General features: G+C 38.9%; 1 protein-coding gene across 3 annotated transcripts in view; it reads left to right on the forward strand.

Annotated features, from left to right (window-relative positions):
• prkn (parkin RBR E3 ubiquitin protein ligase) overlaps window positions 1–24,822 on the forward strand; it is a 136,810-nt gene that overhangs the window by 82,268 nt on the left and 29,720 nt on the right. For all 3 annotated transcript variants that reach the window (XR_008963543.1, XM_057342116.1, XM_057342117.1), the window contains exons 3-7: window positions 2,834–3,053; window positions 4,571–4,689; window positions 12,975–13,058; window positions 13,555–13,670; window positions 16,382–16,518. Coding sequence is in view for 2 of the 3 variants with exons in the window: in XM_057342116.1 (XP_057198099.1) it covers window positions 2,834–3,053; window positions 4,571–4,689; window positions 12,975–13,058; window positions 13,555–13,670; window positions 16,382–16,518 (676 nt within the window). In the remaining variant the exon portion in view is untranslated. The remainder of the gene's footprint in view (window positions 1–2,833; window positions 3,054–4,570; window positions 4,690–12,974; window positions 13,059–13,554; window positions 13,671–16,381; window positions 16,519–24,822) is intronic.

The raw sequence follows: 24,822 nt of genomic DNA on the forward strand, positions 1-24,822 counted from the left end.
TCCTGAATGTCACTCACTCACTCACTCATGCAGGCATGCACTGCGGTCTCATGAGAAAACGCAGCTTTTTGATATAAAGTTTTTCTTGTTCCCGAATACAAATATTTTTTTAAGTATTTGTTCGAAATAAGTATTTGTAAAAAACACGCTATTTGTGCCTTTCCGAATACTGTATTCGGGTTCGGCTCCACCCCTATGACATATATATATATATATTAATTCATATATATATTAAAACATATATATATATATATATATACAGTATGTCATGATTCTGCCACATCATGTCGTGTTTCTCTTGGTCTAGTGGCGGGATTGTGACAGAACCTCTTGTTTTATGTGGAGAGAGGCATTCTGGCCCTGTTGGTTTGCCATACTGCCATACGGTCTCGTCTCTGTTCCCGCCCTCTTGTTTCCTCGTTAGTGCTCGTTATGATTTCATGCCCTACACCTGTTCCCCTCTTGATTTAGTTCCCTATTTAATGCCCTTGTGTCTTCTGTCTTGTGCTAGATTATTTTGCCTTGTCTGTACCTTGTCACCACCCCGGTCTGTATTTCTGTGTATCTAGTTTTGTTCATGGTAGTTTATGTCTTGTATTGTATCTAGTCTTGTTGAGTTTAGTGTAGTTGTCTAGGCCCCTGTTTTCCCTTCTTGTTAATATCCTTGCTGTTTGATGTTTTACCCCCTTGTGGGTTTTTGTTTCATGTTTTGTGTTTTATTATTAAACATTTATGTTAACCCCTTACCCGCTGTCTGTGCCTGGGTCCTCTGTCCTTGTTCCAAAATGAGATAACTCCGTTTTTAAAAATGTTCAAAAATCTTGTTTTTTTATTGTGCATTCCAATTAATATCAATCAAGTTTTGATTTAAGCCATAATAGCTAAAAAAAATACAGCTTACTAACAAAATAAAACACAATAAAAACATGATAACATAATAAAAAACATGATTTTTGAAAATATTAAATAATATATAAAATATTAGTTTAGTAAATAGATAGTGTTTTTAATCTGGATGTTCAAGTTTACCAGACTTTTATTTTGATGGGTCGTCGCAAAGAGTGGTTGACGATATCTTTTCTCTAACAGTAAAATGCTTATGAAATAAACTCTCAGATCAGCTCTGGAGATGGAGTTCATGTGTTCATGTCCTCATACAGAGACGCAGACAAATGCACGAGCGTCACGCGCGTGTATAGTAATGCGTTAAACTGTGCAGCTCATTCACATTGACGCAAAACAAGCAGGTGACATATTTAAAGAGCCGGATAGCGTCTCCGCTATTCCTTCCGTTTCCACTTCGAGGAAATCACGGGGCTCTAAATATGGACTCAGTGCAGCAGGAAAACAAGTTTTAAGCGTGAAAACAACTAAAATAGCAGTGCACCATTGATTTACATCACACACAAACAAGCAGCGCGCTAAACACACCTCACACAAACAAGCGGCTCTGTCTAAAACGCGTGCAAAACTGTATCGCTCGCGTGCTACACTGGTAAATTTATTCTTAGCACAGATACATTTTTTGGACATATATGTCGCACTGTACAGCCTTGCCTGTTATTACAAAATGTTTCACTGTTTAATCACCCGCATGTTATTCTGATAAAGGGTTGTTATTTAAAACACAGAATGTGGATGAAAAAGAATTGGGTGTTTATGAAATATTTGTTTTTAATCCATACAAAGCAGCATACAGCTCTATAAGGTTATATTATACTAAAAGTGTAATGACTATTTTTTTAGGAATGATTTTTAAGAAAGGCTATTACCAGTTTTACTACAAATATCATGGTTTAACTATGTTGACTCTGGTAATACCTTAGTAAATTTGTGATTTTACTACCAATAAAACCAAAAAGCTGTTTTTTTTCATAAGGGTGGAATAAGTAAAGCAGATTTTTCCTTTTCGGTGAACTGTTCCTTTAAATACCCACTGAAAGACATGTTTTATAGAAGAGCTTTGAACTTTTGTACAATGCTTATCTTCAAGCAAAAAGGTTTTTAGCCACATCCAGATAAGGTATTAAAGCACCTTGTTTCTGAAATCAAACGAATGTTTCAGGGAATTGTTCTGCAATAAAGTGCTCCACATAAGCATTGATATCTGTCAATTTCCGCCGTCTCTAAACAAAGTTCTTACCTTTATCTTTGCATTTGCGTGAGATACGAGCTCTTTTTCGGTGCCGTGTGGTGATTGGCATGTTTTTCGCTTAACTTGTGTTTTCCCGTCGGGATGAAGTGTGTATGCCAGCTTGATTACTTGAATTTGTGAGGGCACTTAGAGAGCAAAGTTTGGCCTTTTTTATTCTCAGGATTGAGTCGGAAATGAAACACAACAGGATGAAAGATCCTCTCATAATGTGCTTTTGAGACTGCAACAACACAGAATTACGATTCACGTCACATGAATGCGATGACTCACACAAATAATTTTCCGTGAACACTTTTTGCTCTGGCTTGCGGTAATATTAGACATAGCAGATGAGGCTGCTCCCAAACTTCTGTAAATCCTTTTCATTCGCATCTGTGGGTGTTTGCAGGGAAATATTTTTTCAGGCATTATGGATTGTTAGTTTTGGTGTCTGTAAGTTGTACAGCTCATATGTGTGTAGATGTAAATAAATGAACAAACAGTACCCAAACAACATTTATATTTAAAATTCCCAATGTAGATATTAAAAAAACATTCAGGTTAATAAAATATGTCACACTGGGATTTTTGGAAGTATCATTTTGACTGTTTTTAGCATACATTAAGTATCGTCTTGTGCACTGCCTTATTTAATTTAAGTTTGTTTTCTGATACATTTTCTATTTTCTTCTGTGGCAGGGTTGTGATCTCCCTGAGCAGAGCACAGTTCATGTGGTTCTGCCTCCATCCAGTTCAGTCCGGCGCTCTGAGGTGGTCTTACAGCGCCGGCTGGGCGGCGGGGTGGGCAGCTTGACCCGACTGGACCTCAGCAGCTCTCGTCTGACCACTGCATCCGACGGTCTGGCTGTCATTCTGGAGACAGATGCCTCCGGTCAGAGGAACCCCGACGGGCACACAGGTAGCTTGTGTAGTTCTGTGTTTGGTTTTGTGCGTGTACGAATCTGTCTGGCTAAAATAGGTTTGCGGGTGATTTCCTGCATGGATTTTTATTCCCAGCAAAGGTTTTGTCACCAGGACTCAGGGCAAATGTGCAACTGAAAGTGACAAGAATGCCCTAGATATTTTAAGGGATAGTTCACCTGTCATCATACCTGTATACTTTCATCATGTTGTCTCAAACTTTTTAGGATTTAATCATTCCCCAACTGTCTCAAGTCATGATTAAAATATCTTTGGGTTCAGTCATGCTGCAAGATGATTGGTCACCACAATACAATATTTGGCATGGGCGTATTGCGCCCAATATTTTGACATCTCTACTCCCAACAAACCACAGCTCTTTTGTGCGTACTCTATATCCTTCTATTCAATTAGCTCCTGTACTGCCGGAGCCTTTGTACGCTCTTTTCAGCAGTAATATGCAGGTTTCAAGGAGAACACTTGAATGTATTTGCATGCGCACAGGTTGGTAGGACGAATCCTGTCGTCTAACACAATGGCGCTGCTTTTACAAGCTGTCCTCTACCCGCCCTTCCTTTTCAACTTCACGCTGGCTGGCGGCCCACTCGGTTACTTAGTCCAATCACACCGGCTCTTTTATCCAACCCTTCCCCTGTAAAAGCATTAGCATAATGGAGGAATCCTGCAGAAATCATAAATAACAAGGTGCCTGTCTTATAAAACCCACTCCGCTCGATTTATTGTCAGTTGTGTCAAGGTACCACGTACCTTCTCGATGCCCCATGCTTTTAGCTCTAATGAGAATGCTGCTCGCAGGTCTGTGTGTGTGTGTGTGTGTGTGCGCGTGTGTTTATGGGTGATTTAAACTGGGGTGGCACAGACGGATAGGACAAGTCATCTTTAAAGTAAATCATAAGACAGGAAGATGTCTGGATGTTCTTTTCAAGCTGATTGGTTGGTGAGTTCTTTGTCCGGCATTGTGGTGGCTTGTTGATGCACTGCCGCATCTTTATGCGTAATACTGCATCTTTTGCTCTATGTTAAACCCATTTGCAATTTCTCAAAACATCAGGTGAATGAGAAGGGAGGGATCCCAACCAAAATCAACCCAAACTGCGTTTTTGGGGGCCTGATGTTCATGCTAAAATACAGTTTCCAAAATTGCTTGGTTTAGAAATGCATCTTGAAATGATGAGAATGTATTGAATATATCTAAAGTGAAAGTGTGTGACGTTTTTTTCCTATTAATTCTTTCTGATAGAAAATCAGTTGGGAAAATGCAGTTGGAGTTTTAAGTTCTGGAACTCAACCCTTGTGCTTTTTTGCAAAGCATTTCTGCCCTAAACTTATAGCAGAAAATCGGACCAGGCAGAAGACTCCCAGGATTGCTCAAAAAATCATTCGAAAGCATCAGAGAACCTTTTTTTTTTGCATAAATATAACTTATATTACATCCAAAAATGACCTTTCTCTTTTAATGTTTGCTTTGTGTAATGTTTAATGTTTTTCTTACAGAATCCAGAGCCCATAGCAGTTTCTATGTCTTCTGTAAGACGGTCTGCAAGGCCATCCAGCCTGGAAAACTACGGGTTCGCTGCAGAGACTGTAAGCAAGGCACCCTCACACTCAGCCGGGTATGTACAGTACATGTACATGAAGGGTCTGAACGCAGACTCTCATGCGCACGCTGCACACGCATGTAAAATAAATGCTGTAAAACAGTGAGTTATTTTCAACCCATAGTTGGGTCAAAAAGGGATGAACCCATCCGTTAACCCAAAAATGGTCATATTTGACCAAACCATGACTTGTAACAACCCAGCATTTTGGGCTGAAATAACCCAGAATCATTTATATCCTAGCAGTTGAGTTTGACCCGTTGATCCATGGGTTAAAAATAAATTACCCAGCATTTTTTTGATTGTTTGTTCTCACGATGTGGAAACCGGTGAAATAAGTTGGAATAAATCACAGTTACACATAACTTGGGCCGATATTCTGTTTCCACACGGTGTTATCACCGGTAACATTACTTGCTCATTACTGCAGAAATAAAAATATAGAAATAAAATCAGTTCAGTTCAGTTTTCATCAAAAATAACAATGAACCTCAAACTAAGCATTTGTTTTAAAGTAAGAGAAAAATTGGACGATCTTTCATTTATTTGTTTCAATACGGATGTACCATGACATCCATTTTGTTATTATGTTTTGTTATATTTTTTATATGAGTGGATTTGTAAATTTGTGCTAGTTTATTGCATTTGTTTTGTTCAAAGAAAGGAAAAGATGTAAAGCTCTAATGTTATATATGAAAATATTTAGTGCTGTCAATCGATCATCTAATCATTTTCTGTGATTAATCACGATCAATCGCACATAACAATAATATTTTAAAATATACTTTTACATTTTAATAATTTCACATTTAATCTTCAAATTGATGTAGAAACAACATATTTATTTAACAGCGTCATTTTATGAATGAAAGAAAACATTTTGATATTAGTACTGTAACTGATGTCTCTATTAAATTGATTATTTTAACATTAATTATAACCATTCCATAATATAATTGAGAGCTATCATGAAATATACAGAAATTGAAGGAAGTTCTCAAACACTTTACAGTCTTTAATGCTAAATTATCAATTAAATGCAGAAGAATTCTTGTTAAAGCTGCAAAATCACAGTGATTTCTTCTTTTCTTTTGTTCTTTGATTAACATTAGTGACAGGAGTCACAGCAGCACATTTAAGAACGTGGCCCCTTTAAGAGCTGTCTCAGTTCGCAGATCTGACCGTCACCGCACTCCCATTTTCACAACTCTTTGCATTCATTTAAGATTTTATTTTACACTTTGAAGTCTTGCTTAAGAAAATGCTAGACAAAACGGGCTTTCTGACATAATCTTGTTTGGTTTTATCCATTCAAGCACGAAAGAGAACTTAACACGGATGCGCTGTCTGACAGAGATTCACCGACGCAGCCTTCAGCCCATGACTGTTTACACCAGACTGGACCTCGCGTTGCGTTTTGCCGCGTCCCACAGTTTAGAAGCAAAGCAAAACTGTTTAAAATCACGCTTAAGTGGTTTAAAAGCCTGTACACGAATAAGAGCGTGATTACTTAATGTAACGCTAGACAAAGAATGTCAAAACAAACGGATGCTGCGTTAATTGCGTTAAATATTTTTCAAGCGTTAATTTTAAAAAATGAATCGCATGCGTTAACGCGTTAACGTTGACAGCCCTAAAAATAATTTTTTTACAATTTCAGAGATAAAATAAGACTAATGATAAAAAATCTGTTTGATGCGTTATAGTGGATTTAAAGGGTGTTTTTTTCTTTTTGCGAATTCATCTAAAATATTAACTTTAGCGTCTTTTGTGTCGTCTTTTTTCCTGTACTGATAATATTGTCCGCAACTCAAATGTTTTACGATCTGTAAAGTTTAATTTGTGGTCTATTAAAAATAATGGTGTGTATGTTTTATAGTGCTATTATGCTAAGTATGCACACTTAGGTAAGGGTGACGGGTAAGAACTTTGTTGCAACGGTGTTATAGAAATCCCTAACCTTAAGGAGACAAGAAAGAATTTAACATTTATGACTTAATAATAATAATACAATTGTTAATGTCTGTAGGTAGTATAAACCAGCGTCTGCCATGCACATACATAAGTATGCCAGTGCATTTGACTGGCAGTGCATGTGCTGAGAAAGACCCTGTTAGATTTCCCTCTATGACGAGTTAATACATATTCCGATCCCCTCTACATATTCCTAAACAATTTGAGACGAACATAAACCAAAAACATTTGCTCTGTTGCCCTGAGTTTTATTACTTAACAAACTGTGACACTTTTTAGCCTGAAGTATGAATACAGAAAAGAACAAACCCACGTCTCGCTGCCCCCACACAGGCTGTCATAAGCCCCCCTCCCTTTTCCGCATGTGGCAAGTTTTATCTTTCCTTCCGTATGGACTTTCCGTCCCATCGCGTGGGCAGCATTCCCACCTCTCTGCATTCTGCTGCTGTTCGGAAAGGCTGACTGACACGCTGCTAAGCCGCACCTGCCTTTTCTTCTCGCTCGCGGTGGTCTTCTGCTCCGAGAAGCTGTTTGTCCACTGTCCCTGAGCCAGGACCGCCCCGTTTCCCTGCCAATCTCGTGATGCGTCTGGCTCTTAACATCCCGGGGCCTGGAACGGGTTCCAGCTCTTCTCATCTAACTCTCCGGAGAACTTTCTCCTAATATGCTGAGGAGAGGAAGACAGTGAAGTTTGTGCTCTGGATTTCAGAGCACTTCATGTGGGCACCTTTAGGTCGAATACATTCATCTCTGTCAGGATTTTTTAGCTTAAACATACAAATTAGGGTTGAACAGATTTGCGTTGTACATGATTGAGGCGATTTTATGCCAAAATCTTCTAAACCTATGTTGAGTTGCCTGTAGGGAGAACTCTGTTTATCATTGCTAAATATCTCAATGTGCCTCAAGCTTTAATTAGTGTTTTTAATTATAATGTTTGACTTGCTCCAATTGTAATAAAATCACGCCCAAAGTCAAGAGATGAAAATGTTTGAGACAACATTTCCGGCTTTATATTTGTCATACGATGTTACAGGAATAATGTTGTGTGTGTGTGTGTAGGGGGAATATTATAAATGTCATAATCCTCTCCTCACAAATATAACAGATGCTTATTTACCTCGCATACAGTCATATAAGATGCTGTTTGAAAGCATAAAAACGAAACTTTTCATGTCAGCCCGTCTAGGATTTGTGTCACAAAAGTCTAAAAATAGGACTAAAACATTGTTGTGACAACTATAAATATTAAAAGGCACATTTCTGTCAGACTTTTCTTTTTTGTTTTTATCATCTTTTTCCTCGTGAACGTTCTTTTCTGTCTGCAGCTCAGCACACAAACTGTTGCAGGTGCGGTTTGAGTCATGAATATTAATGATGTGTGATGTCCGCCAGCACTGATAGGCTGATGGCAGGTGTTTGTCCATAGTGAGATTAGCATTAACCGCTGACACGTTTGCTCAGCCCAGGGCCAAAGCAAACTGTTGGCAGAGGCGTCTGCTCGCTCTGAAAGTTGTTGCTTTATGAGGCCGGTGGCCACGTTTTATTCTTTCTCATTGTGGCCAAGCATAGCTAAACCATTTCAACATATTGATTATTTTCCAAAAGTTGATGAGATGATGGCATATTTGGTCATTTCAGTGTACGTTAATTGAAAAGTGTCATTTCTTCTGGAACATTGTATACCTTAAGTGGCAGTTGTGGCCTAATGGTTAGAGAGTCAGACTTGTGACCAGAAGGTTGCCGGTTCGATTCTCAGGGATGGCACCTTACCACTTGCTGCCCGGGCGTTGCGGTGATAGCTGCCCACTGCTCCAGGTGTATGTGTGTTCATGACTTGCAGTGCGTGTTTACTGGATGGGTTAAATGCAGAGGTCACTGTAATATGTTCGTTGTAGGAGGGAAGAAAGGAGGCGGGGTCGGCGTGGCTGGGACGAATATTTATTCCACAAAAACGTAAAGTAAACAAACAAAAGTATAAAGTATGGCCTTCCTGGCACAAATGGCACAACTGGCACAATAAGAGGCTGTCAGCTTTCTCCGTAGGCATACGCTCTCTGACGCTCGCTCTTGCTGGTTCGTCCTCAGCCGATCTCTCTCCGTGCTGCTTCTCAGCCGATCTCTCTCACAGTGTCGTCCTCTCGTGCTGCTTAAAAAGCGTCTCCTCACCAATAACTGGAATGAGACACAGGTGATCTTAATGTGTACTTGGCTTACTTAAGCACCGTTTTTCTCCCGTCTCCTCCCCTCTGTGCAGACTTCGCTAAACCACACCCCCCTCACCACGGGTATGGGTCACCATATCTGACAAATGGGTCACTTACTGTGCTTTCCTATAGAAGTGTGCATACATCATTATACCATCACACTTACCACATGATGCATTTACAAAACTACTCCAAACTTGAAAAGCAGCAAGCCGAACAGCACAGCAAGAGAGTTATCACCAAAATAACATGCAATACAAATGCAAATCATTATTACACATATGCATTATGATCGGCGTGCCGCGTGTATGTGCTCTCCAGCGGAATAATGGACCACATGACAGACACTGCCTCCCAGTCTGATCATAAAACCAACACAGACTAACGTACACAATGCCAGTTTAAAAAGCGACACCTCATGAGAGCGCTCTCTACACTAGCAGACTGTAAACAGATTCACCAGCGAATAAACTATGATTATAATAAATCTTAATATTAAACTGGTACAGTGAACTATAAATGTATGGAACTGACTGTAGTAAATTGACCATTTATCTGATAAAATGTCGCTGTTATGCATAGTAACAGCAAATATGCACAATATGTTAAATTTAAGACTGACTAACATCTCAAATAAAGTTAAGCTACATAAACAACTGTGCACATCAGCGACCAGAATGAATTGAGGTGCATGGCGGCCTAATAAATCATAAATAACTTACAATTTGTTGATCAATACAATTTGTTCTTTTGATTGAACAATGTTTATCAGCTTTTCCCTTTTTTTCCCGAGATTTGATAACAGAGTTCATCCACATGCTGTTTTGAATGACGTTTTCCCATTTCTTCTTTTGAAGTGTTATGGCGGTTGGCAAACCAACTTCTGGTGCTTCTTCCGCTTTATGAGACTGCTGGTGAACAACCCCCCAGATGGTGGAAAGTTAGCGAAAAACTAAGCGCGCCCGTTTAGGAAGATGATATGATTGGTCAGTTTTACTCACAGAGGGCCCTGAGGGTTCGCTACTACTGCCTAATGCCACACAAAGCCGACACAAATGTTTTCACAAAAAAACATGTGAATTACATGTGAACATAACAAAAATGTGAATTAGCTGTCATGCCAACAGCAAAGTTTAAAGTGGCTCTGTTTCTCATTTTATTTACACAGAGCTAAAGCAGCTAAAGCTACCTTTGATCCCACCACACACAATTTCTAACACAGTGTCTACACTAGTTGCCAGACACGACGCAACCCGCGACATTTAATGAAAACAATCGTTTCTAATATAAAATACATTGAAGCTCGCTGTTTATCGCTGTCGTGGTTAATATGGACACAAACTCTAAAAAAAATATGTAAATAACTGTGACATCACGCCACTCGTGTAGACATGGTATAACCACTAAAATATACTAGCGCGCCCTAAATGGAAAGATGTACCCTACAGTAGTATCCAAAAGTGATGTCTGGAATGGGTGTTTTTTGTCCCTTAGATTAGATTAAACCCTCAATATAGGAGAAATATGGTACAGAGGAGACAGAACACTAAACTTTTGAGGTATTTATGGGACGCGAAAAAACCTACAGCATAAAAAAAATGCATGGAAACAAAAAATGTACATGAAATAAAGCATATTGACTATAGTTTTATCTGCTATCATTAATATTTGTTGATGGTCTTGTGTCTTTATAAGCTTTGCTCATGTGTTGTGTTATTTTTTTGCCAAGCTTCCTTAAATTCTTCTCAGAGCTGAGTTTCAGTTTACACCCCAAATACAAAATGAAGATGACGTCAATTGTCCAAAGTTGGACATCACTTTTGGCCTGTATATTGTACATTTGTTATGTAATATCTTTCTATATTTTTGTTAGAAAAATAACCAAATACTAAGCAATATCTTAATTTGACATTTTTTATTTATTGTTATTATTTTCATGTATTTAATAAGTCATTTTGAGGCCCCCTTGGAAGTTTGTTGAGACCCTGGCCTCCTGCTTGAGACACATTTGTATTGTTTAATATGGCTTTTAAGTGGCATATTATAATTATGGCTTTGATGTAAACATTTTACCCGACACTTGGAGTTTTGGCATAGATAACTGATCAGAAACATAAAAGATGCGTTTGGTTTCTTTCGATATGAAATCAAAATAACCTTATTTGCTTGAAAGACCAATTTTCTGCATTCTTAACACACAGTAAAGAAAATAAAATTCTTAAATAATTTTCTAAATTCTTAAATCACATAAACTTTACCGTGTTAAATGTTACTGAAATCGCTACCAAAGACTTGAAATATTTGATGTTTGCGCTTCAGTCCTGTTGTTTCTGGATGTGTGCCATGTTTGTTGTACGTTTCCTGTGGCGTTTTCATTGACTTAAAATGTCTTTAATGGGCCACGGGAACCACAAGTGAAGTCAACCAATCAGAAGCGTTGTATCGCTTCTGTGTGTATTTGATGGGTCTCTGCTGGGTACAGGAAGTCAAATCCTCACAGCTGGCTGGGAAACACAGCCATGTTTGTTAAACAATAATGTAATTACGGCTTTGTGGGATCGCGATGTTCATTCTCCTCTGTTAAGAAAAAAGCATCCTGAGAGGGCGGGAAGGTATGACTGATGTGAACAATGCGGGAGGTGTGTTAGTGAATAATTCATAGACGTTTTCCTCATTAATCATTTAGGTTGTCGGCACGCGCGCGCATGCATGCGTTTGTTTTGAGCCGGCGCGCCGGGGGTCTGTGTGACCTTTCCTTGCTGTCTCTAAGCAGGTGTCTTCGTGTAATCTCCGGGCTCCTCCACCACGGCATGCCGGCCTCATCCATTGGCCCTCCCTTCCTCTCGCCCCCTCCTGCTCCCCCTGTGGGCGAGTAATGATTTTCTTAACCTTTTCTTTTGCTTATTAAGGGCCCTGTCAGAATGTTTAAATGCTTATGCTAATCAAGCGGCGGTTGGAGTCAGGCGGAGGGAAGACGTTGTCCCAAAACAATTATGGATGGAGAGAGTGTCTTAATCTGGCAAAGGACAAGAAAGTGTGTGCGAAGGGACGGAAGGTGGCAGGTTGAGAATGAGACCTGTGCAATGCCAGCTGTTTTCAAACTCATGCTGTTATTTTTTGTAAAATGCAGAAAGACGAATGACGTCAAACCTGGAATGTCAAAATGCCATTGCTCATGAATAAGTAACATGAGTGAGATTTGCGAGACTTTCACCAAAGTAACAACGAAAACAACATTTTTGTTCTGTTCCTTAAAAGTTCCCATGTAATCAAAATTGAAGATTTTGTTTATGAACTTTTGTCATCAGTTACTCACCCTCTTGTCATTTCAAACCTGTATGACTATCTTCTGCAAAACACGAAAGAAGATATTTTGAAAAATGTTGGTAACCAAACCCATTCACTTGCATTGGTTTTGTGTCTATACAATAGAAGTGAACTATCATAGTAGGTAAAATTGCTTTATACATTTCTGTGTTCTGTTGAACACAAAAATATATATTTTGTGGAGTGTAGGAAAGCAAACTGTTCTGGGGCACGTTTGACTACCACTGTCATTTTTCCTACTATGGTAGTCAGTGGTGGCCAAGAACTGTCTGGTTATAAGCTTTCTTCCAAATATCTTTCTCTGCGTTCATCAGAACAAAACCATTTATACAGATTAGGAACAACTTGAGGTTGAGTAAATGAAGAATTTTTGGGTGAACTGTCCCTTTAAGTTGAATTTTAAACACTGTTGTGTGACACAAATCATACGGATTACATTTATGCTTCTCTGGGTGTTTTTAAAAAATCAAACTGAAAGACATTTTGCATGGAAAAGAAATGTTTGGCGTGTAACTGATAATACAATTTCAACTTTGTGTGAACTGTACCATGGAGATCATGAAAGTTTGTTAAGGTAAACAGAAGCGTAGGAGTTAGCGTTGCGTTTCAAGGTCTTTGTGTCATTGATGTGTTTCTCTTTGAGTTAAACAGTTCTTCTCTCGTTGACTTCTCTCTCTTTTATCCCACTTTATCGCTCAGCCCTCTCCTGCCCTTTACTTGTCTTCCAATTATCATGCTTCTCTTCATCTTCCTGTGACTGACGTGTGTACCGTCTCTCTGATGTTGTGGCAGGGGCCGTGCTGCTGGGATGACGTGCTTCTTCCTAACAGGATTCATGGAGTATGTCAGTCACAAGACTGTGATGGGAGAGTGGCGGTGAGACGACAACTATTTTATCATATTATTATATTTATTATTATGCACCAGCCTGGGGTATGAGAGCCATCGAGGAGTACCAGAGGGTTAAAAATAGAGCTGCACTTTATGCATCGGCTTGATAAGAATAAACAATTCCTCCGGCAAGTAATATAAGGTTCATTAATCTACCTGTATGCTGTTTACAGTCACAGGTGTGCATTTATTGCCATCCAATAAAAATTTGTAGTTGGCGCTATCTGCTGCATATATCCACATTTTCAATGAAGACACATTATTTGTTGTGAATTTCATCCATCTGGTGCGTAAATTCACTGTTCTGCTTGGCAGACTCAAAAAAGCACTTCCACTGCTTAGACTTGATTGCTAGGTCAATGCCAGCTGGGTCCAGTAATACTTCCTTCATGCTGGAAATCCATAAAAACACTATATTCGGCTTGTTTTAGACCTTTGGTGGGGGCTTTTCAAGACATTGACTCTTTTGTTGTCCTTGTAGGAGTTCTACCTGAAATGTGCCGCCCACCCCACCTGTGATAATGACACGTCGGTAGCACTGGACCTCATCATGGCCAACACACGTGGTGTCCCCTGCATCGCCTGCACTGACATCATGTGAGTGTTTAGCGTTTTTCTATGTGTCTGTAGATAAACCCATCATAGGTTCCCTAAGGATAGACCGGAAACAGATAAAATCAGATAAAAAAACCCTGGACAGGCCATCAGACCAAGCAGCTGACCACTTAACAAACAGACCGACAGACAGATATGAAAAGTCACCTTTTAAACAATCCAGGGTTGACAGGCCAGTTTTGCATTTTTTGGTTGGTTCATGTCTGCAACATGTTGAACAAGGACACAAACAATTGATACAAACATCCTGAAAGACAAGTTGCCCATCCAGTCGTACATATGAAATGCCTCCTGCGGTGCCCCTTCAATCAACGGCGGCCATTTTTCCAGAGAGAGTGAGAGAGCTAAGTGTATTCTGTAGATAAAGGTCAGCTATTAGCGGGGCGGACCTATGAAAGTCTCTTACCTGCTGTTCAGGCACAGAGGGTTGGGGCGGGCGGACGCCTGGTGAAACCAGACAATGGAGCCCAATCACCAACAACCACCATTCAAATCAAGGGCTGATTGAAGTAGCGCCGCAATTACCTTCCTGAGTAGAGCTTTGTTTTTCCTCCGTCCTCCACTCTTGTCTTCCTTCTCCTCAGAGATCTCCTCCATTTATTTAAAAGGGCAGAGAGAAGGACGGGGCCAGACTTTCACAATAGAGACAGAAGAGGGGTCAAAGAGGTGGAACACAATGTTGCAGGGTGACTTACAACCAAGTGAGTCTGATTCGGAGTATGAAGGAGCAGTTCTTGAGCAATGAGAAGAAAATTGGAGTGAGATTTGAGGAGGCTGTTCTTTCACGCACTGTGCTGATATATCAAGAGGGTCTTCGGTGTTTGTTTTTTTAAGGCTTTGAACGACGTATAACATGATGCAATTGTTACGAACAATGCACAGTGTGATCCAAACCATCACCTTCCACCCTATTCTCTCAACCGTCTGACCACGGATGTGTCCCTCTTCAGCGAAAGGTGGCATTTTCAATGAGCAATGACTAGTGGTCGACCGATAAGGTTTTTCTAAAGGCCTGTGCCGATTAGGGTTGGGAATCGTTTCAATTTTATCGATTCCGATTCCAATTCCGATTCTGCTTATCGATTTCGATTCTTATCGATTCCCAGTTTCGATTCCACAGTTGAAGTAAAACATTTAGATATCAACCTGTATGGTCATTTAGCCTGCTTATTGACTTGTTTGCAAAATATATTTATATATTTATGAGCACCTTTTTGTGTATATTTACACATAGAAACACACCTTTTCTGATTTATTACAATTTGTATTATCATGGTTGAACTACATCATGGTTAAACTGCAGTTACCATAATGCAACAATGGTTAATTTGTGATTCCTGTGTTTTAATGCAAATTCTATAGCTAAACTATGCTTACTATAGTAAAAAATATCAATAATTTTCATAAGGGCTTTTATTGAGATATCAGCAGATCATGCAACGCATGTACTTTTCTGAAAGTATGCACTCAGGGATTGATAAGAGGAATTCAAATTTTAATCTCAAGTATCCGATTCCTATTCCTTTCGATTCCGATCCGATTCCTAGCCTTCCGATTCCAAATTGGAATTGATTTTCGATTCCCAACCCTAGTGCCGATACCCATATTTAGAAAGCAACATGGCTGATTGGTCAATATAACCAAAATGTAAAGCAAAGTATGCGCTCTGAAAGTCAGTTGCGTTGCTGTCTATGGGCGGGAGTCAGAAAGCTCCCAACCTCATCAAAACTATCTTAAAGGGGTCATGTGGCGCGAATATGTGTTTTTCTGTGTCTTTGGTGTGTTATAAGTTGCCCATGCACGTATTAGACACGTAAAATTGCAAAGTGTCGGAACAAAAGATGCATTCTATCTAAAAGCGAATGCTCACCCAGACCTGCCTGAAACGCCTCGTGTAACCACACCCCCACAAATCTACGTCAGTTGGTGGTATGATTTGACTAAGACCGCCCAAATGTATATGCAAGTAAGTTGGGCGTACCTGTCAGTACAATTGCTTTTGAACCTGATGTTCCAAATATGGTAAGAGGCGTTAGATTTCCGTCACATGCTTGCAGTATTCGACCAATCACTACGCACTGGTTAACTGGCCAATCATAGCACACCTCGCTTTTCAGAGCGATGAGCTTTGTAAAAAATCAGCTCGTTTCAGAGAGGCGGGGCAAAGAGGAGATACAAACATGCACGGTTTGAACCTTAAATCGTGTATACACATTGCATTACATCTAAAACAAACCATAATATTCGTTTTAGCCGTGTCATATGACCCCTTTAATTTACGTTGCGAAGATGAACAGATGTCCTAGGCTTGTCGAACCACTTGAGGGTGAGTGATTCATTGCAGAGTTGTCATTTTTCGGCGGAGTTCCCATTTAATCAGCTTGATTCAACCTAGTACTCCAATCCAACCATCATGACCGAGAACTGCACTGCTCAAATTGCATTAGCGCACATTTTGGAGGCACATTTGTGCTATTACCTATTCTGCAAAAGGCCTTTAGTGAATTTGGTGCTAAACCAATGAAGACAGCACAAATAACCAGCAATGTGAGTCTGTTATTGTTTTGTGTCACTCAACATTTGCCCTTTCAAATGATGTCACCTGAAACTAGTTAGAACACGTTGTATTACAAACACTTATAATATGATGCAATGCTGCGTAATGAGCTTTCACACACCCCTGTGTCTTGCAGGAGTCCAGTTCTGGTGTTTCAATGCGCTGAGCGTCATGTGATCTGTCTGGAGTGTTTCCATCTGTACTGTGTGACCAGACTCAATGAGAGACAGTTTATCCACGAGCCGCTGGTGGGCTACTCCTTGCCCTGCGCAGGTAAACACGCCTTCAGATGCGAATGGATATTAGCGTTCATGTGTTTGTATTAAAGTGTGTTTTTGGCTGGGTGTGCGCACACGCTAGCTGTGTTTGGCAGTGATGGATGGTGGTGTGTTGGTGGCTGCAGTGAAGAGAAGATACTATCAAATTGTTCTCCTTCACTCACACACGCTCCCCCTCTCTCTTCGGGTCCCCGCTGTGCCCTCGTCGGCCCACCACATCCGTTAATGCCACCCAGTAATGGTGCTCCGGGGAGAGGCATTGACCCCCCATCAGCCGAAACACCCTATCAATCTCTCACGCTTTCTGTATCTCTCTGTATCCACCTCTGTCTCGCCTTTGCACTTCTTTCATTTGTCTTGCTGCCATCCTGCTCCTTTTGTTATTTTGGCTTTTTTTGGTCTCTCTTCTTTCTGCTTTTACAACCCCCTGCAGAAGCCCCCCTTGAACCGAAAAGGTATCCGTGTGTCATGCTAAACTGTTGTGTTCTTCCTAACCGGAGGCAAAATATAAACAAAAACGTGATTATGTAGTTTAAAAGACATCATTGTTTATGACTAAATACATCATAAATCTGTTTTTATTATTTCTAAGCAGGCATACCCATAATGTTTAGCCAAAAAGTTATCTTAATAGGCACCCTCCCTCACTCTCTATAGTCAGTTTTTATATCGAAGATTTCTCTACAAAGTCCTCTCCCTTCCAAATGTCAAGACTCTGAACTTAGAAAAAGAAAATGTAAAGTTCACTCTCGATAATGTGTATATATTTGTTATTCAGTGGCTGTGTTTGTGAGTACGGAGGTGTGTATTTGTGTTGGTGTTGTGACAGCGTGTCTTTGGGGTCCATCTATCACCGTGTGTGTGTGGCTACAGACTGGAAAAGGTCAGACATCAGACTCAAATGGCATTTCCACTTTTAAACAACTTTCAACAGTCCAGTCAAAGCACGCTTGTCCAGATGAAAGAAGCCGGCCACGTCCGCGAAATGTGAAGAAATGATCGGCTGCCACAGATAAACAGAGTCGTGCGTTTTTCTCAGGAAATCCAGCAGAAGCAGGCGCAACCTTAACCTTCTTTTGAAATGAGCTTTAACATGACACCATATTACACGTCGAACTCAAAGCCGGAAAATCTCCACTTAACATTTAGTCATGCGCCTTTGCTGGTGGAAAGCGGGCGACGTCTCGTGCGGACAGGAAGGGTGTGATATCACCCTCTCTCTTGAGTCATTCGCATTTAGAACGAGTTGAATTTTAACGATGCAAATGATGATAATCATTTAGGCAGTAATGTACCTTTATGCTTGATTCTTCATTGCGTTGCTTCATTGCTTTAAAGGGAAAATGACATCTTAAATCATGGATTTTTATTGATCATTTGTTATAAACGGCTTTGTGTGCTAAAAAAGACAAACTCCGCTCCACGGTGCACATGAAAGCAGCACATTTTTTGGGTGCCAGTATTATTAGGTTTGATGATTCACACTGCCTGTGTAAGAGGTGAAATAATGTTATGAAACAACAGTAAAATATGTAAATAATGTAGGAACAAATGGAGTGAGCCTCTCACCTGTTTCTTGAGAAAAAGACACCAGTGCAAGGCCTAACGTCAGACATTTTTATTTATATGAAATAAACACCAATATGTATGCACATAAATTTGAACTTTATGATATTTTAATAATGTCACTCTGAGATTTAAATGAACACGTTTGAATGAATTGACTCAGATTTTAAATCGATTCACTGAGGTAACAGTTTGAATTGATTCATATGTGTAATATCATGCCTATTATGAATCACTGATATATCACTATTGAAGATTAATTCAGGCATGTTAGTAAAATTTTCTTGCTTTGTTATCCATAGCAGGTCATCAGGGTATTGTACACACTAGTGCTGCTAAATCGATTAATCAATGTTTATGTAAAGTGTTCATATGATATACGAGTGTGTGGTGTGTATATTTATATATTATATTTAAATATACATTTATGTGTAGCCACAGAAAAAGTGAAGAGACCATTTCAAAATTATTTTTAGTTTTTATGAATTTGCTATTTATTATTATATATTTATTATTGATGTGTTCATGTAAAATGATTTTTTTTGTTTCATTCTGTGAACTTCTAACAATATTTCTCCCAAATTTGAAATAAAAATATTGTTTCTATTTGTATTTATTTTCAGATAATGAAAACTGGAGAAACAGGTCAAAATAACAGAAAAGATGCTCTGTATTTTTTAGTCCTCAAATAAAGCAAAGAAAACGAGTTCATATTCAGTTTTAAGCAACACAACAATAATATGTGTATGTTTATTTATGTATTGTTTATATGTTTATTTTTCATGTGATAACCTGGATTTTTATGACAGTTTTCGTGTGTCTTAAACATTTCTTTCACATTGCTGTTGGATGACTTTGTCACTCCTGAGGTTTGATTCTGTTGACATTCACCAGACACTGGACTGGAATGGCCCCAATACATCTAGAAATGATGATTACATGAACATTTGGAATGGTCTCTCAATTTTTCTGTGACTTAAATCCGCTTGTTAAGCCTGACGTCACGCACCACCATATGTGGAAGGTCATATACCGTTTCCGGGTCCAAACGCTCAATAAGATGCTATAGGCAAACAACAAAAAAATGCTAATATACGCTCATGGCGAGCTATAAATCTATCGGAAAACCGCGATCCTAACCTTTATCTTCATAACAAAATCCCACATGGCCAGTCAGCGATTTACTTTTCATAATTTATTCAAATATTGATTTCGGAGATTCCGTAAGCCTGGAGACTGTAGTGTACACTTTGAGTTAATACATGTTTCGCTTAAATATGCAATATGAGTGAACAGTGCTCATAAACAGCTGTTTAAGCTGTAGCCCCGCTTGAAATGAATAGATGCTTGGACCCAAAAAGGTATTCCTTACGTCACCACCTAACAACCGAATATATTTGGTTTATACATTTATTCATATAATATTTGTTACATATACATTTACGTTTGTATATCACACATAATGTATATTATATAAACACAATTTTTTTATTTTAATCGTGATTATTCGATTTGACAGCACTTGTACATACAAATGTGCATATAAGTACAAATGGTAAGTTAGTATACTCTTCCAAAGTCATAACACCAGTCTGTTAAACATGGTCTTACGATAAATTCAGTTATACATTTATATCATGATTATATCATTCAATATTTATCCCAGTTCTAGCACACACACACACACACACACATGCATGCACCAATTCCCAATTTCATAGTCAGTGAGGAGATGGTTGTGTGTCCACACTTATCAGGCGGTGATGCGTACAGGGTTGCATGTTAACTGGACTCGACCGGCCCGATGGCTGGTGCAGTGCTAGATAAGGTGGAATTGCTGTAACACCTGTTAGAGGAACCTTGACATTTTATCAGCTAAAAAAATATCCTTAAATACCACTGACCGCCTACAGCTACCAGCTACTCCTAACAACAGTCAGAGAGTCAAGTCGAAAAAACCAACTGAAACTTCGGATCACTTTAACTTCCGCTGTAGAGACAACTGATGGTCCTTCATATATGCTATATATATATATATATATATGTATAACAGATTAATGCGCCACAGGGAGGTGCATTTAGCACAGAATCCTGTTCCTGTCCTTTATTAGTATTCGTATAAGGATCCATGTCTTTGGTGTATAAATAATCCATGGTAGACCGCTGTCTGGTTTAGATGGATAATCCTGGAACTTTGCACACTGAACATCAGTATTCCGGTAGGGATTGCGTGATCCTCTGTAAATTTATAGGCCTGTTGGGAGTTTTATCAGCGCTTTGTTCTTTCTGTATGTCTGTGTAAAGGGCCACATCGCTGAAGGTATTCTGGAAGGTTTTCTAGGTAGATTAATTTCCCTTCATACAAAAAGAGCAATCTGGGGAAAGTAATATGAACAATAAAGGCCTCTTGGCATTGAAAGGGAATCAAGAATACAAGGAAAAAGCCAACAAAAGCACAGTCTACACTGTTACAGTATAAGGGCAAACGCATAAAAATGGAAAGCCATTCAAAAACAGCAGTGTCATACAAGGAAATAAAAGTCACAAATAAATGATTTAGTTACAGTAGATGTTTGGAGGGCTCTTGAATCATGAGATGGACTTCTGTTTTCTCTGCCTGCTGTCTTTCATGTCACATTCGTAATGAAGTTCTCAGGGTTGTCTTGTGGTTGTCATGACTTCATCTTCCAGATTCATTAGCAGTGTTGGGAGTAATGCGTTACAAAAGTAATGTATTACTGTAACGTATTACTTTTTGCTGTAACGCAGTAGTGTATGGCATTACTAATCAATTTTCAGTAATATTTTACTCGGTACATGTTCAGTAACACTTGCGTTACAACAAACTTTTCGGCTGCGAGACATTAACAAATCAAAAATCCTGCAAGTAAGTTCTATTTCCTGTTCGTGAATAGACACGTGTGGTGTCTCATCTTCCTCTGGCTGGTGGAACTTTGTATTTTGTATTGTAACGCGGCATGATTTCAGTCTCTGAACTCGAGGTCCAAGGCTATTGGACCCGCCCTGTTCGCTGTAAGCGCCAGTGTTGCCTGGGTCACGGTTTTCCCGCACAATTGGGCTATTTTGAAAATGCAGTTGCGAGAAAAATTATGGAGCCGCGGGTTTTGGGGCTACTTTCATAATGTACTGAAGACTAGACTTTTGACAACCAGATAATGTCTGGTCATTCTGGTCAAGTACCGCCCACTTAGACAAAAAGACAGCCTGTTTATTTTGTTTTCAATGTCATCATGTCTCAATTGTTTTCTAGATGAAAATAATACCATACAGAATGTACTTGTTACTGTAGTGCTTCAAAATAAACTTTAAATAGAGTATTTTTTTAAAATGTGATGCCACAAACTCAAACTTCTGTAACTTGACTCTTGTAAGGAGGAGTTTAGCACCTGGTGGGCTGCTGAAAACCTGTGCACTCTGACTCATCGACGTTTCACAGCAGTTTGTCCACCAGATTGGAGTTTGTGATTTTGGCAAGTATTTTCCATTTCTGTGTGCAATTTGCATGAAATGTTCAATGAAATGGTCTGTGAGTCATTCGAGATTGTGTCTGTGAGAATATGGCTTCGAATTATGGCTGAGCCCACCACAAAACCTGTGAAATTATATGACGTCAGGATTTCAGGAATGAAATTGAAGCTTATGATAAAACATCAGAATAAAGTCATAGTCTATATAGTCTGATGGTCTTTATTGCAAATTGTAAAACAGGTCATTCTGATTGAATGCACAATGTTCTAAGGTATTGTAAAATGATGATAATTTCACGTCTGTGACTGTCTCTATTAAAGGGGTGGTGCAACGGTGTTTCATGCATTCTTACTTCTTTAGAATGTTAAACGTGCTGGATTCTCATGCTTGACATGGTCAACTTGTCAAACGACAAGTCGAACGAGTTGGACGTATGACGTAGTATTTCTGTGCTCGAAACACTTCCCCGAGTTTTGTATAGGTTTTGGAAAGTTTTTTTCGAACATGAACTTCCCTTACGTAACAACTTTTCTTTGTCCCTTATTGGACAATTCTCCTGGAAAAGCATGCCCACACTTCAACCATGGAGAGTGGGAGAAAGAGCACGCCCATCAATGTGCTCCTTCTTTCTCAAAGTTCAACTGTGTTTGTTTGTTCACTGCATTTGGGTGATGAATGTTATATAAACGGTAGATATAAGGCTGGATTTGGAGATGGTTTGAAACTGATAGATGGAGCGGTGCCAGCGCTAAAAGATGCCGGTCATGAACCGCACGCGGTAAGTGAAACTGATTCAAATGTCTGTGTTTTGTTGGCAATCACAACACAAATTTACTATAGTGAATGAACAGTTGTGCGATGATGTATTGTGTGGTCGTGCTGTAGTTCCGCTAACTGCACGCCTCCAGGAGGTCGTCTGTTTTTGGAAATAATCGTACAGCTGTATCTGTCTTTTATAAATGAGATCTTACTAGTCTATTAATATGTAATATGTAAATAGTAATATAGTCATAATTAATATGAGATTGGCAGAAACTGCGTGTGTTACATCCGTTTCCCCATTATTGTTTTTTTTTTATAAAAGTTGCCATTCAGTGCCAGCATTTTTATCACTTTCACAAAATATTTTATTCTATGAATATTTATATTCCTACAGCATATTAAATGATAGATATAGCACATTAGACTATTTTTTGCAACATTGGTGTCTTTGTGTTATTTTTCTGTTGCCTTTGTTTAGGTGCTGTGTACACATTTGACATTGAAACTTTGCACATTTTAACCTTCAGTTTAGATTACATGTATGCATTTGGCAGATGCTTTTATCCAATCAATGTGTGTGTTTCTTGTAAATCAAAGCCATGACCTAATTAGCTAACTAGCCTAGCTAACGCATTGCTCTACCAGGAACACCAGCTATAAAAATGCGCGTCCCTTTCATCTACGATTTCTTTATCTTTTAATGGACAACTGTCAAAGAAGCCTTCAGTTTGAAGATTTTCAGCAGTCTAAACTCTTCTGCGGGGCTGTGCTTGGGCTTTGATGCAGAACTGAAGCTGCGCCCCTGCTGGCTGATGGCAAAGGTTGCAGCTTGCCTCTGAATATGAAACTTTTTGCATTCAGACAGAAGAGTTACTGTACGTTTCTCATGTACGGCGAGGGTCTTTCCGTCAGTCATGCACACACACACACTGTAGGTCGGCTGGCTTTGAACTCCTGAAACTCAAAGGCGGACCTCTGCAGCGGGGCTGTGCGCTTGTTCTTTGTGTTTTATGTATAATGTGATAAAGTGAGCAGGGTTTTAAGGGCCAACCCAGCTGTTGAATAATAGAATAAAAAAAAGACTTACACCATCCCAATATCCATGCCAGTTAATGATGAATGAAAAGCGACTCTTTGATATGATGTCCAGGCAGCCAGACATTCTGCTCAGACTGGTTTTACAAAGAAATAGAGGTGACATTGTGACACAATAACATAAGTGAGCAAACACGTATACTCTCATTAGAAGCTACTTTTCTGGAAATGGAAAAACAGTGTTTTTAAATAATGAAATCTTTAATACTTTTCATTGGTTTAATATTTGCAAAATCCACAGACCATACTAATAGTCAGTCCGCTTCTGTTCTCTTTGCCAGGGGCCCCATAGAGGGCGGAGTCTGGTGCGACCAGTTCCACCACCCAAATAATACTGATTGAAGAAAAAATGTAAATCACAGAATATGAAAATATAACATTTCTATCCAACAGTAACAGTGTTAATGCCTTTGAATTATCAGATAAGATATAGATGATAGGAATATAGAAGAATGAATAACTGTTGAGTAGTTTCAATTTAATTTAATACAATTAAATACAATAAAAATTTCACATTAACTAATGTTATTAATTAAGTTGTTATATTTTAACCAAACACAGACGGGAAGTTAATTCATTTAACGCGTGCATCCAATGAAACCGTCTATATGAGTAATATAAAATATATATTGCTTTAGATGACAAAATGATTAGTAAGTGTAATTTATTGTGAATAAATTTATAAAAGGTTGTAAATGATGAAACAGGATTATACTGAATAAGTATTCAAAATATTGACATTTTCTGCTTCCGGAGTTTCTCCAACTTCTCGACATCAAGATTTGTACGTTTTTTTACTTCGTTGGATATCTAAAAAGAAGTGTGCTGTAAAACATTGAAGAATTGAATTTAGAAAATATTGTATGAGCATTGAAAACTTAAAGTCTTTCATTTCCACCAATACGGTTCAACGATTTTTTTTGACATCATTCTGCACTTCAGCTTCTCATCTGTTTTTTTTTTTTGACCAATCAGATGGTCTGTAGAGTCTGAAGCATCCTGCCCCACTATTGGGTATTTTATTAAAAGATGAGCTATTCTGTTTCAGTGAAAATTACATCACACATCCAACAATATGCATAAATATACGGTTAGTTTAATAACTGTTGAGTAGTTTCAAATTAATTTAATTCAATTAATATACAATAAAATATTCATGCAAATTAATGTTGATATTAATTTAGTTGTTATATTTTAACCAAACACAAATTCAAAGCTCTGCTCTTGGCCTACAAGATCACCACTGGTTCGGCACCCCCATATCTTCACTGGCTAATACAGACTTATGTACCCGTCAGATCCCGACGCTCTACAAACAAATAATGTCTTGTAGTGCCATCCCAAAAAGGGAAAAAATCATTCTCACGCACCTCTGGATCTGTTCCAC

The sequence above is a fragment of the Triplophysa rosa genome, linkage group LG9 (genome assembly GCF_024868665.1).
Source record: "Triplophysa rosa linkage group LG9, Trosa_1v2, whole genome shotgun sequence".
Classification (NCBI taxonomy): Eukaryota; Metazoa; Chordata; class Actinopteri; order Cypriniformes; family Nemacheilidae; genus Triplophysa; species Triplophysa rosa.